Source organism: Macrobrachium rosenbergii, chromosome 58, assembly GCF_040412425.1.
Source record: "Macrobrachium rosenbergii isolate ZJJX-2024 chromosome 58, ASM4041242v1, whole genome shotgun sequence".
Lineage (NCBI taxonomy): Eukaryota > Metazoa > Arthropoda > Malacostraca > Decapoda > Palaemonidae > Macrobrachium > Macrobrachium rosenbergii.
The window spans coordinates 22,872,329-22,886,882 of record NC_089798.1 but is presented as its reverse complement, the minus strand read 5'-3'; the positions used below and the strand labels follow the sequence as shown (position 1 = coordinate 22,886,882).

General features: G+C 36.2%; 1 protein-coding gene across 1 annotated transcript in view; it reads right to left on the bottom strand.

The window, feature by feature from the left end:
- Positions 1 to 14,554, bottom strand: part of rb (adaptor related protein complex 3 subunit ruby) — an 819,028-nt gene that overhangs the window by 151,042 nt on the left and 653,432 nt on the right. Inside the window, exon 12 of the mRNA XM_067101830.1 lies at positions 10,471 to 10,691. Within this exon, the coding sequence (XP_066957931.1) occupies positions 10,471 to 10,691 (221 nt within the window). The remainder of the gene's footprint in view (positions 1 to 10,470; positions 10,692 to 14,554) is intronic.

The window sequence follows — 14,554 nt, the reverse complement described above, 5'->3', positions numbered from 1 at the left end:
TTTGTCATTGCCTGAAGTTTAGTATGCAACCATCAGAAATGAAAAAAAATATCATTATCATATATAAATATTGAAATATATGACAGCACAAAAAAATTTCATATATAATTGTATACAAATTGCGCTGTGACCAAACGGTTAAAGCTAATGAGTTTTTTTTTTCGTTGTATTATACACTAAATTGCGATGATTTTGGTATATAACAAGTTGAAAATGATCAAAGCAACACAGAGAAAATATCACAAAATGATGCATGAATTCGTAACAAGCAGACGTAAAAAAAAAAAGTTTTCAAAAATTCACCATAAATCGAAATATTGTGCTAGAGACTTCCCGTTTATTGCAAAATGAAGGTAATTGATTGAATGTTACTAGAATGTAAGACTTTTAGCTTACAATTGCATTTTTCAACCATTTCGGTCGAGTCAAAGTTGACCGAAGGTTGAAATTTTGGCACTTATCGTGATTTATATGAAAATATTTCAAAACTGATAAAAGCTACAACCAAGGGTTATTTTTTGTTGTATTCTACATGAAATTGCACACATTTTCATATATAAAACTTTATGTAACAGCTAATATAAAATGGTGCAAACATTACGACAAAGTGACTAAAGAATTTCTGAGATTTTCGGCCGAGTTACCGCGCAGAGGTAAGGAAAATCTTTTTTTCAAAAATTCACCATATATCGAAATATTGTGCTAAAGACTTCCAATTTGTTGCAAAATGAAGGTAAATGATTGAATATTACTAGAATGTAAGAGTTTTAGCTTACAATTGTGTTTTTCGACCATTTGGTCGAGTCAAAGTTGACCGAAGGTTGAAATTTTGGCACTTATCGTGATTTATATGAAAATATTTCAAAACTGATAAAAGCTACAACCAAGGGTTATTTTTAGTTGTATTCTACATGAAATTGCACACATTTTCACATATAAAACTTTATGTAACGGCTAATATAAAATGGTGCAACATTACGACAAAGTGACTAAAGAATTTCTGAGATTTTCGGCCGAGTTACCGTGCGCGGACGTAAAGAAAATTTTTTTTTCAAAAATTCACCATAAATCGAAATACTGTATTGTGCTAGAGACTTCCCGTTTGTTGCAAAATGAAGGTAAATGATTGAATATTACTAGAATGTAACAGTTTTAGCTTACAATTGCGTTTTTCGACCATTTCGGTCGAGTCAAAGTTGACCGAAGGTTGAAATTTTGGCACTTATCGTGATTTATATGAAAATATTTCAAAACTGATAAAAGCTACAACCATGGGTTGTTTTATGTTGTATTTTACATGAAATTGCACACATTTTCATATATAAAACTTTACTTAACGGCTATTATAAAACGGTGCAAACATTATGACAAAGTGACGAAAGAATTTCTGAGATTTTCGGCCGAGTTACCGCGCAGAGGTAAGGAAAATTTTTTTTTTCAAAAATTCACCATATATCGAAATATTGTGCTAAAGACTTCCAATTTGTTGCAAAATGAAGGTAAATGATTGAATATTACTAGAATGTAAGAGTTTTAGCTTACAATTGCGTTTTTTGACCATTTGGTCGAGTCAAAGTTGACCGAAGGTTGAAATTTTGGCACTTATCGTGATTTATATGAAGATATTTCAAAACTTATAAAAGCTACAACCATGGGTTGCTTTTTGTTGTATTCTACATGAAATTGCATACATTTTCATACATAAAACTTTATGTAACGGCTAATATAAAACGGTGCAAAAATTACGACAAAGTGATGAAAGAATTTCTGAGATGCGTCACTCATGCTTTCTAGTGGGCGAAAAAAGAAATTCATGCATGCGCAGCTGGATCACGCTTGTAAACAAAACAACAGCGTGATCCGTGAACTCCCAGCATCCCTCAAGGAGCGTGATTTAAAATCTTTCGCAAACTAGGCCTATAACTATTTTTCCGTGAATATTTAAAAATCTTTTTGTAGTCAACGTACCGTACGTCCACTTGGCACACAATTTTAGTCGACGTACAATACGTCCAGCCGGCGTTTAAGGGTTAAGTTTCACTAGTTCACAATATACATAGGATTAGTCATTCAAAAATTTTATTAATAATAATGTGCAAGCAAATCTTTACAAATGTCATATTTGTTGATGTTAAATTATAAGGCTAATAGTTCAACTTATAATAGTCGTAGGCCTATGTCTACAAAGTTCACACATATGAAGGAGATAAAACAATAATAGTGATGGCAGTTGGAGATGAAAATATTAAAACATAAGAACAGCGATGACCTCTGAAGTATTATAGTAACATCCTTTAATTAAGTAAAGTATGACAACTGTAAGCAGTATCAGAAAAAGCCCTGTTTAAGGGAGACTGCAGCTAATTTCACAGACCCACCGCTAGTGTTCAGTCATTTCATGCGCTTACAACTGAGTTGCCAAATAGCGCCAGATGTCATTATAAGCTGTTGTCCGAAAAGTTTTGAAGTATGTTGCAAATCATTTTTGAGTGATTGTACATATACATATATATAACATACAGGCAGTCCCCGGTTTATGATGGGTCTGGCTTACGATGTTCTGAGGTTACGACACTTTTCACATATATTCATCAGAAATTATTTCCTGGTTTACGACGCATGCTCTGGGGTTATGACACGTTGTACGCCGATCTGACGGAAGAAATATGGCTCCAAAACAGTAGAATAATTAATATTTGGAGTTTTTTTTTTATGAAAAACTCAGTAAAAATGCAGTTTACATCGTTTCCAATACACTCAGAGCATTAAAAGTAAGGTTTTCTTAGGATTTTTATGATTTTTTATGATTTTCTGCTTACGATGTGTGAAAGAACCCCAAAACCCTGCCTCTAAACCAATATATACATTATATATATATATATATATATATATATATATATATATATATATATATATATATATATATATATATATATATATATATATATATATATATATATATATATATATATATATATATATATATATATATATATATATATATATATATATATATATATATATATATATATATATATATATATATATATATATATATATATATATATATATATATATATATATATATATATATATATATATATATATATATATATATATATATATATATATATATATATATATATATATATATATATATATATATATATATATATATATATATATATATATATATATATATAATATACATATATATAATACTATATATATATAATTTTCTTACATTCTGGGGTCTGTTGGAGGAATGTACAGCAATTTCTTATCATGAACTGCCTTAAGGGGCCAACAGATAGCACCTAGAATGTAAAAAACAGATGGGAAAAAGGATGACTTACCTGAATATCATTAGTAATTAATCATGGAGTGGAAGATCACCATGGGAAATGAGTATCAGATTATGTTAAACTGAATTTATTTACAGATGAAGCAATCACGAAATTAATCTGAAAAGGCTGATGATACAACGGGCAAGCACACATAATGTGAAATAAAATTAAGCAATGCGTAGCAAATCTCTGAATATGCAGAGGTGACTACGGCGTGAATGACTTAGGCTCTCTTGTGCACAATGGGATGAAGGGGACAGATTAGTGGCCCTGGACTGCGATTCAGGAAATTCTTGCTTATACAGAAATGGCAGTACTTCTAAGTGGAACTGATTCACAAGGATGGGACCGACCACTTGGGAGCAGAGTAGCAGGATTTCTTAACCTGTTCTATGCAGAGCTCTTGCAAGATGCAGTGGATACTCTGGCGATTGCATTCGTGCCAGTATGAAGGGAGAAAGATGAGGCACTTCAGCGTCTACTCTCCCTGGTGACAGAGAATCGTCTGGCAGCGTCGGTTTGCCCGTGACTGCTTGGCGTCTTGGGTATTTCTGAGCTGAACACAAAGGCATAGGTCGAATTTGACAGCAATTCCCGAAGCCGGTAATAGGTTCATACAGTAAGAAGTCTTAGAGCTAAGTCCCTAAGGTTCAAAATAGTAGCCCCTTTAATCCCGCATTCGCCCCTGTGTGAGTTTAACGATTCTTCCAACCCCCAGAACACTTGATGGGGGGACTATTGTTCTACCCCCAAATCGGGTGACCTAGCCTACCTCTGTTCAAAACTGTCATGTGTTTTCTTCCCGCCACTAATTTCCCACTCTAAGCTGATGACTGAGAGATGAATTTTTGAAAATATAGAAGAATATACACACACACACATATATATATATGACACTTTTTTATCACAATTTCCCCACTCTCGACGGGTAAATAAAGTACACCAGACTCGGCGTTAACTTATACCTCTCTTGATAGCTCAGTGGTTAGCGTCGACTGGATTCGCTGGATGCGCGTCTGTGTCGTGGGATCGAGACTCGGTAGTGCCTGTCAATTTATCACTTATAAATTCCCTTCGTGATAATTCCCCATCGGGATATTCCCGAGGTAGCGTGATTTGATATTAAGTGAAATTTGTAGCTTCATGATCGTATATAAATCACGGTGTGATAAAAATTTCATAAAAAGAGCTGCGTGTTCCAAACGTACCAATGAACTATCATGGTCGAGGTGGGTTAATGCCGAAGCTAAGTACAATTTCCCCGCTCTCGACGGGTAAATAAAGTACACCAGACTCGGCGTTAACTTATACCTCTATTGATAGCTCAGTGGTTAGCATCGACTGGATTCGCTGGATGCGTGTCTGTGTCATGGGATCGAGACTCGCAGTGCCCATCCATTTATCACTTATAAATTCCTTCGTGATAATTCCCATCGGGGATATTCCTGAGGTAGCATGGACTTGATATTATAAATTTGTAGCTTCATGATCATATATATATATATATATATATATATATATATATATATATATATATATATATATATATATATATATAATATATATATATATATATATATATATATATATATATATATATATATATATATATATATATATATATATATATATATATATATATATATATATATATATATATATATATATATATATATATATATATATATATATATATATATATATATATATATATATATATAATATATATATATATATATATATATATATATATATATATATATATATATATATATATATATATATATATATATATATATATATATATATAATATATATATATATATATATATATATATATATATATATATATATATATATATATATATATATATATATATATATATATAATATATATATATATATATATATATATATATATATATATATATATATATATATATATATATATATATATAATATATATATATATATATATATATATATATATATATATATATATATATATATATATATATATATATATATATATATATATATATATATATATATATATATATATATATATATATATATATATATATATATATAGGCAATCCCCAGCCATCGCAATTCGGTTTTACAGTGCTTGTCTAGCAACCCAAATCAGCAATTTTCGGTGCCGAAAATCGCTGATTTCCGCTTATTGGCATATATAATTGGGTATTGGCACTGATGCATACCTAACAAGAGGTGCCGATCTCCAGTTACCGGCGCCGATAGGCGCAAAAATCGCCGACTTTTGCTTATCGTCACGCTGTCAGAACAGAACCTCCACCAATAACCGAGGACTACCTGTATATATATACAGGCAGTCCCCAGTTATCGGCGGGGTTCCATTTCTGAGGGTGTGGTGATAACCGAAAATCAGCGATTTTCAGCGATTTTTGGGGGGTTATCGGCACCGAAAAGCGCCGATTTCCAGTTGTTGGCGCCTCTGTTAGGTATGTATCAGCACTAATACCCAATCATCGGCGCTGATAAGCAGAAATCGGTGATTTTCAGTGCCGAAAAATTGCCGATTTTCGTCGCTAGACAAGTGCCATAAAACTGATCGCTGTTAACCATGCCCACCATTAACCGGGACTGCCTTTGTATATATATATATATATATATATATATATATATATATATATATATATATATATATATACATATATATATTAGTATATATATATATATATATATATATATATATATATATATATATATATATATATATATATATATATATATATATATATATATATATATATATATATATATACACAGCTGAACCCCAGTCCTCAACCGTATCAGAATGCAACACAATCAGATTTTGATGCGAAATTTTGAGTTAATTTTGCATCGGAGTTTGAACAACGAACAGAAATCTGACCTGATAAATCATATGATGTTTGTAAACAAAGTGTTTCGGTCAGCCACTGCTAGTTGGCACTGTTGGTGGCGTTGTTCCCACGTGTTGTTTAAAGTCCTTCTTTATTGAAAGATATTTTAAAGTGATTTTGTATACACTATTCCAGTGGAATCTGTACGAAATTTACCATAAACTGACATTGAACATAAACAACATTTATGTATTATTGAGACAGGCCACCGGTGGCTCTTTGGTTTGTTTACATCCACTCATGCCACAAGCTGTCAACGTGACTCAGGCAATTTTTCTCAAGTTTGTGATAACAGACATAATTCAGCTTATTTTTCATATTTTACTGATTTGCTGTAATAACCAGGCTTGTTATAAAATGTTTTATTGTTAGCAAGAGTTTTTGTGCCTACCCGTTACAGTACATACTGATGCCTAGCCTGTGGCGCTCAGTCAACCATCGGTAATACGGCCGCATTGGACGTAGGCCATTTTCTTGATATGGTATACAGTTAAAAATGAAAAAAGTGCATCTAACATGATAAGTTATTTAACTCTGAATTTATTTAATTGTAATTTATGTAATGTTTTACATAAAAAGGCAAAAAAAGGCAAGGCTAAGGTTTCAGTTATTCAAGAAAAACTGATTTGATCAAGAAAACGCATTCTACTTCTTCTGATTAATCCATTTTCAGTTATTCCTTATATATAAAAATATGATTTGGATCTCGATATAATCGCATCTCTACGCTTCTTCTGGAACGGATTAGCATTGAGGACCGGGTTCTACTGTATGTATGTATAATATATATATATATATATATATATATATATATATATATATATATATATATATATATATATATATGAAACTTGATATTTCCCAAAAAATTTTTAAAAATACACTGGATGGTTTTTAAAAATACACTGGATGGTTGGCAATGCTGCAAGAGCTGAAAGAAGCATTTGAAATGCTGCTTACATGTATAAATAGGAATGACAGGCTGGGGAAAGTTTTAGGGGTGGTGAAAGTGGGGAAGGCTGGGTGGGGAGGGGTAAGCAGGCATTTGACTTCATGAGAGCTTTCCTGACTACCCATGGCTTAAAAGCATATCAATTGACACATCATCATACGTCACTTTGTTTATCGCTTTTAACTGACTGAGACATATTACATCATCAGTACAATAGCGTATGGTAAAAGGTGCTTGGGTGTATTTTTTTTTTTACTTTTGCACTATTGGCAGAAATGCATACATCATTACATTTGTGTTTTTTTTTGCCTTCGAATGGGTGAGTTTATGTCATATTATCCTAAAAATTTCCTTCTCTAATTGGCTACAATCTAAGTATCACTGCATACTTCTCTCTTCTGCCCAGTTCTCAGTATTTATGCTTTGAACGGTTGTTGTGTGATCATGTGTCACAATGCTTTCTCATCAACATGATGCTCTTCTTGCAGTGCCTGCAGCATTGTAGGCATTGTTACTACTGTGTGTGGTGCTGTGTATGGTCCCCACCATCTCCTAAGAGGGCTAGGAAGGTGCAGACCCTTAGAAAAACTGGAAATCATTGAGAGGCTTGAGATGGCTAGTCACTGCCATGTATCATGGAGGATTACGGCACCGCCTGGTCTACCCTGTAAAAGATCAAGACTGCTAAGGACAAGCTGAAGAAGTGCAATACAAACAATGGGAGGAAGACATTGAAGAATCAGGCCCACAAGGTGGTGGCAACACCTAGTCATGAGAAAGTTGAACAGTCAACCTTGATCTGGTTTCGTCAAGCACAGGGCAGCACACCCCGTGTGCAAGTAAGCAGTGCTGAGCTGAAGGCTACTGCAATGAAGTTTGCAGGTCTGCATGGGATTGCAGACTTTAAAGCATCTGAAGGTTGGCTGTTTTGCTTCAAGATTCAACATGGGCTTTCCAACAAGAACACTCATGTTGAAGCTTTGGATGCTTTTGAGAAGGGAATAGAGGAATTTTGGCAGACAACAGATTTGATGAAAAGGAAGGCCTTGTTTTAAATAAAATCTACAATGCTGACAAAACTGGTTTACTCTATCACTCCTTGCCCATTAACACTGACTGAAGAGGAGGAAAAGAATTTGCCTGGTTGAAAACTTTTGAAACAACACGTATCAGCTTACAAGGTAGATGGCCATGCAGAGCAACCTCATGCCTTACATGGGTTAATGGATAATCTCCCAGTGATTTGATATAATTTGGCAAAGGCTTGGTTCATCACCAAGAGCATTTCTGATTGATTCCATAACCACTTTTGTAGGGAGGTATTTGTCATCAGACACAAGACCTTGGAATTGCTAGACCTTGGATGAAGACTGCTTCTCATGGACAATGTGTTTGCACATCTTACCAAAACCCAGTTAGTTGATGTTGAAGGTCACATTAGGGTAATATTTTGCCTCGTAATACAATTGCACTTGTTCAGCTGATGGACCAAGGTGTTTTGTTGCAACAAAACAGCTATATTGGAGGAATTTCCTACAGGAAATAATGGTGGTATTCAGGGACATGGAGGAGGAATGGACTCTGGAGAACATTTGAAGATATTCACTGAAATATGTCACTTACAACTTTAAAGATGCTTGGAAGGACATCACCGTTTAGACTCCAGAGCACTCTTGGAACATGGTTGCCTTCCAAGGCTTTGACATCAATGACTTTCATGCTCATTTGCCAAGGGATGTGACACTGTTCCTGAGGATGATGTACAGAGTGGCTACATAGTGGATTTTGGACTGCTAGGGGACCTTCCCCAAAGGAAAGATTACTGCCAAAGATGCTAAAATGAGCAATAAGTAAAGCAACATAGAAAAAGGACTTAGCACTCCTGGATATAGGAGTGTTTGGCTTTCTAACACCATAGAATAAAATCTAAACTCCTCCTCTTAAAGGTTTTGAAGTCTGCCAAGGTAAACCCTTAGAGCTCTAACTGGACATACAAAGCCACTTTTTCATTGCCTACTGGAGCAGTTAAATTAGTTGCTGTTACAAACCTGGGAGGGTCTTTTGCTTTGACACTTCTTTCGCTCTGGACAATGAAAGAAGAGTGACAGGTATCCTCTTGACTACAAAGGGAACTCTTCTAATGGCATTAATGTTTGTGTCCCCAAAAGGTGAATGCTACTTGCTCTGCAAAGCATCTGCATCACATTTCCACTGAGCAACCATCCCCAATTAAATGTGGCTAGAAACTGCATTATAATTCAGCACTTCTACTTTTGTTTAAACCATGATGTATCAAACTTCAGCAAAACATTCCCAAATGTGTCTATATCCTTCCTTTGGTGAAATGAATATAGGAAAAGAAACCATGATGTATCAAACTGCAGCAAAACATTCCCAAATGTGTCTATATCCTTCCTTTGGTGAAATGAACATAGGAAAAGTAAGAGTTTTCCAGCATCTCAAATGTCACTGCTCCTGATCCAGCACAACAGCATGAAATCCTAAATGAAATCCTGAACAAAATTAGCCTTAGTACCATCGTACATATCACATTTTACATTTTCTTTAATTTTTCTAAGGACTGTTTCAGACTAATCTCTTCTTTTCACATCAGCGCAAAGCCAAACAGGTTTGAAAGCAGGTCATTATAATTGTCTGGCTCAAGTAATAAGGAGACCATGGAGTATATTCATGTTAAATTTCATGAAGATTTGCTGAGCAAGTATAATTGTAAAAGTAATAAGAATACAAATAAAATCAAAAGGTTTAATCATATGATTGTGTAAGGATAATGAATATTATTATGCATATAAAAAATGATAGAAGAGAATCCTGAAGAGAGATGCATGTACAGTAGTTGCAATTTTGCCTTATCAGTTATCCTCCTTGGTTACTGGCAGCATTAAATAGAATGTGCATGAATCAGAGTCCTCATAAATTGTTCACAAAAGTTTACACTAATCACTTTTCCTGTGATAGTCTGAAATCTAAATATTTACCTCTCTCAGCATAAGATGGCCATGACTATGACTCATAATGACCTAATACTTATGAATTATACTATTATAGTCCTATGATGGCAAATGCCAACATTTTATCTTACTTATAATTACACAAACAACTTTTTCTGCACAGCAATTCAAGTTTAACTTCTCATAAGCATTCAGTCATTTCTCTCAACATTTCAGAGTACATGTGATTTAAATAAATGGTAAACTTCATTCACAGGGGCTGTTATGCTTACCTCAACTACAAAAGTCTTTGCCATTTTTCGTAAAACATCAGGTGCAATCTTAGGTACTTTGTCACAATATTCCCCTAGTAACCAAAGAATACTTGCACGAGCCATTGGAATCTTTATGTTATCCATCAGCCTAGCCATATGACTGATGATATCTTTATGGCCAACTGTTTCACTCTGAAGAAGTTTTCGTATGACAACAACACTCTCACCAACAACCGATTCTGAAAAATGAATTTCAGTATATAGAAAATGAAAAGTTTCTTCAATTGATGCAACTGTTTAATTTACATTAAATTCACTTCATTCATTTATAGAATATTTGGATAGTAAATCAACTTAAAATCCAGCAAACCAGAGGATTTAATTTTATTGATAAACTTGACAATTTGTCACCTAATACAACAGAAATTAGTAAAAATACAGTATTACCTGTATGAGAGAACTTTTTTTCGAGTCCCTCAAGAAACCACAAATTTGTGTTTGCTAGCAAACTAATACAACTCTACAAAATACATTTTTAGTATACCCGTACTGTAGATACGCATACAGTATTGGAACTGGAATGTAAAATCTAGTCCAAAGGCCAAGCATTCGGACCTATGAGGTCATTCAACATTGAAAATATAAATTTTCATAGTAAAATTTATTATATGGATACTCACTTATGGTTACAGATAGCTTATATCTCTGTGTCAATAGGAAATTTGGCATTCAAAAGAAGAAGATTGCAAGGCTGACCTGGATTACTGTCTAGTTCACCTGTTCTCCACCAAGAGTGTTTTAAATGTATTAACTCTTGTGAGAATTCTCCTTGACAACCCACCAAGTTGTGGAGAGGCTGGGTAGGGTCTACTTTAACTGTAAGTAAGAATCCAAAAGCTATAATAAATTTTAAGAAATTAACATTATTTGGGATGAATCTTACCTACTGTTAAAGATAGCTGATTCCCACACTGGTGGGTTATGCAGCTAGACAAAATCCGCTCAGCCAAGCGAGCTAAAAGCTTCCTGTATGGAAACAAAAACATTCTTAACTGATCTGGAATCCTTCCTGGATAATACTGCCGCATTCGGTGTGCAAGACTTGTGTGTGTAGCAAAGACCAGCCTTGCGGAGAAAACCACTTCATCTTCATTGCACCACTTTGATCATGTCCTCAAGTGACAAATTCTAAAAAATATAAATGACATAGCAATCACTTTTACGCTGTGAATATTTACCTTCAAAAAAGGTAAGAGATCTGGATCCAGTTTTTCAGAAAAAGCACTAGTCTTACTAAAAGTAAAAAAAAAAAAAAGTCAATGCATTCATAGACAAGGGAGTGTTAGACTTTCTAACACCAAAAAATAAATGCTTAACTTTGCCCCTTACAGATCATTCTTGGTAATCTGTCGTCCCTGGAGAAGCTCGTCCCACACGGATGTCTCCATCTTCGATCCCTTCAATGGACTCTCCCTTCCTCCGAGTTCCCCTCTCGAGGGTCATGAGACAGGACTTGGCTTGGTGGCTGGACGACAGGAATCTAACCATAGGAGTGCTTTTTCATGCTCCCCCTCCAGAGCTGCTTCTGTTCTCAGATGCGTCGAATGAGGATTGGGGAGCACACTTGGAAGATCTTCTGACTTTAGGTGAGGGGGATCACCCAGACAAACAGCTTCACATTAACGTCCTGGAACTAAAGGTGGCCTTCTTAGCCCTTCAGGGGTTTCAGGATTGGGTGACAAGGCACTCTGTGGTGTTAATGACCGAATATAACACGGTGGTTGCCTATGTCAACAAACAGGGAGGACTAGTCTCCCAATAACTTCACGAATTACTTCACGAATTGACAGTATATCTGTGCCAGTGGGCAGTGACTCACTCAGTGGAACTTTCAGCCAGATACATCCCAGGCAAGAGGAATATAGTACCAGACAAGCTGAGTCGTCGGGGTCAGGTTCTGGGTACAGAGTGGTCTCTACACCCGGAGGTAGCAGAAAGGTTGTTCCTTCTTTGGGGGAAGACTGATGATCGCTCTGTTTGCAACACAGTACAAGAAACTGGAAGTGTTTTGTTCAGTCGTTCCAGACCCATGGGCCATGGCAGATCCCCTCCAATATCCCTGGGACAACCTGGATGCGTACGCCTTTCCTCCCTTTTGCCTGATCTGCCAAGTGATCAACAGAGTGATGATCACTCAGAACCTCAGAATAACCCTGGTGGCAGAGTGGTATCCCAACCTGCTAGCCCTGCTGACTGAGGCACCGAGAGAGATTCCCCACGGCACAACCTCCTTTGCCAACTGCATCTCAAGAGCTTCCACCAGTCCATAGGTCCCTATCTTCACGGCTAGAGACTACTGTATCCAGTATCTCCTATGAGCAATAGGCTTTTCTCACAGAGCAGCATCAGAGATGTCTGGCTATCTCAGGAAGCCCTCCACCACCGTGTACCAGGGGAAATGGGCCATCTACTGTGATTGGTGTCATCTCTGGTTGGAACTTCTGTTCAGCAAGTAGCTGACTTCCTGGTGTTCCTCCAGAGGGAGAGGCTGCTTTCTGTTTCAGCCATTAAGGGATACAGGGTTGCTCTAGGGTTAGTTCTACGCCTGAAGGGTGTTGACTTTTCCTCCTCCTAAGAGATCTCAATGCTTCTGAGAAATTTTGAACAATCTTGTCCCCCCAGAGAGCTTAAGACCCCAAAGTGGGATCCAAATTGTCCTTAGCAGCCTCACTCGCGCTCCACATAAACCTTTACGAAGATCATAGGATAGGAATGTGACCCTCAAGATGGTCTTCTTACTGGCCTTAGCCTCAAGAGCTTCATGACCTCTCTTTTGATGTGAAACACTCATGGGGCTGGGGGTCGGTAGCTTTCAAAGTTGTCCCAGAATTTGCAGCAAAGACTCAGAAGTCTTTGGGTCCCAATGACAGATTAGTCCTTCTCAATCTCCACCCTAAGAGACTTTGTTTATGATGTTACTATGTCTGTTAGGGTACTGCGAAGCTATGTAAAAAGGACTCAACATCTCAGGCCCGAATATCGATGACTTTTTGTTAGCACTGGCCGTAATAATAAAGAAGTGTCCAAGAGCACCATCTCCTTTTGGCTCTGCAAGGTAATTAGATGATCATACGGCACGTCAAGATGCAGATATCAATACACTGCATGCAAGAGGTCACGATGTTTGGGGCTTTGGCCCTTCCATCGTGTTCAGGAAAAACCTGTGAGTTCAAAGGGTACTGAACGCTGGTGCGTGAGTTCATCAAACGACCTTCACCTCCTCCTACCTGAGGGATGTTGCCCTTAGGTCCTTGGACACTTTTTCCTTGGGTTCGGTGGTGGCTGCTCAACAAGTTGGTTGTAAAAGTGAGAGTGAATGTAGTGACTGGCCTCCTTCCCTTCTCTTCTCTTCTGGCAGGCAGGGGAGTGGCTTGAACCATCATTTTCTGGAACTGGCTAGATACAGGTGAGTGAGCACTCTACTTTAATTGTAATTGTAACTGTTCCTATTTAATAATTGTAAGTGTTATTCAATACAAATTCTTACATAGTAGAAGCAAGTCCTACTGTCTCTCTATTACAAGGGGAGAGAGGGTTTGATAACAGAACAAGGTCACTAGCTAACCATAGTTTTATTGTCTCTCACAAGTAGAGGTTCTTACATTCTCCCTCGACACAATGTAGACTTGAGCTCCCATTGCCTTGAAGCCTGGATGTCTAACTGCTGAGCATTCTATTGCTTAACAAATCAGAGGCATGAGTCTCCTTCCTACACTCTAACATATAACCAAGAAGTGAGCCCAGGTGAGCCGAACCACCAGTTGGTTCAGAAGCTTACTTTCATCCTCCCACCAAGAAGTATGTCTTCCATGCATAAAGACTGAAAGGTTTGTACCGTGTATAAACAAGTGACAAATTTTTTATCAATTTGTATTTTTCATATAACATACAAACCTAAGGTCTTTATGTATACAGTGTGGCCCACCTCAAGCCACCCCTCATTGCTTTCCTGGGCTAGAAGATAACTGAGCATCTATGGAAGGAAGGTGAGGTTCTGCCTCCTCTCTCTTCCCATTTGGCTAACAGGGACAAGCCTGCCAAC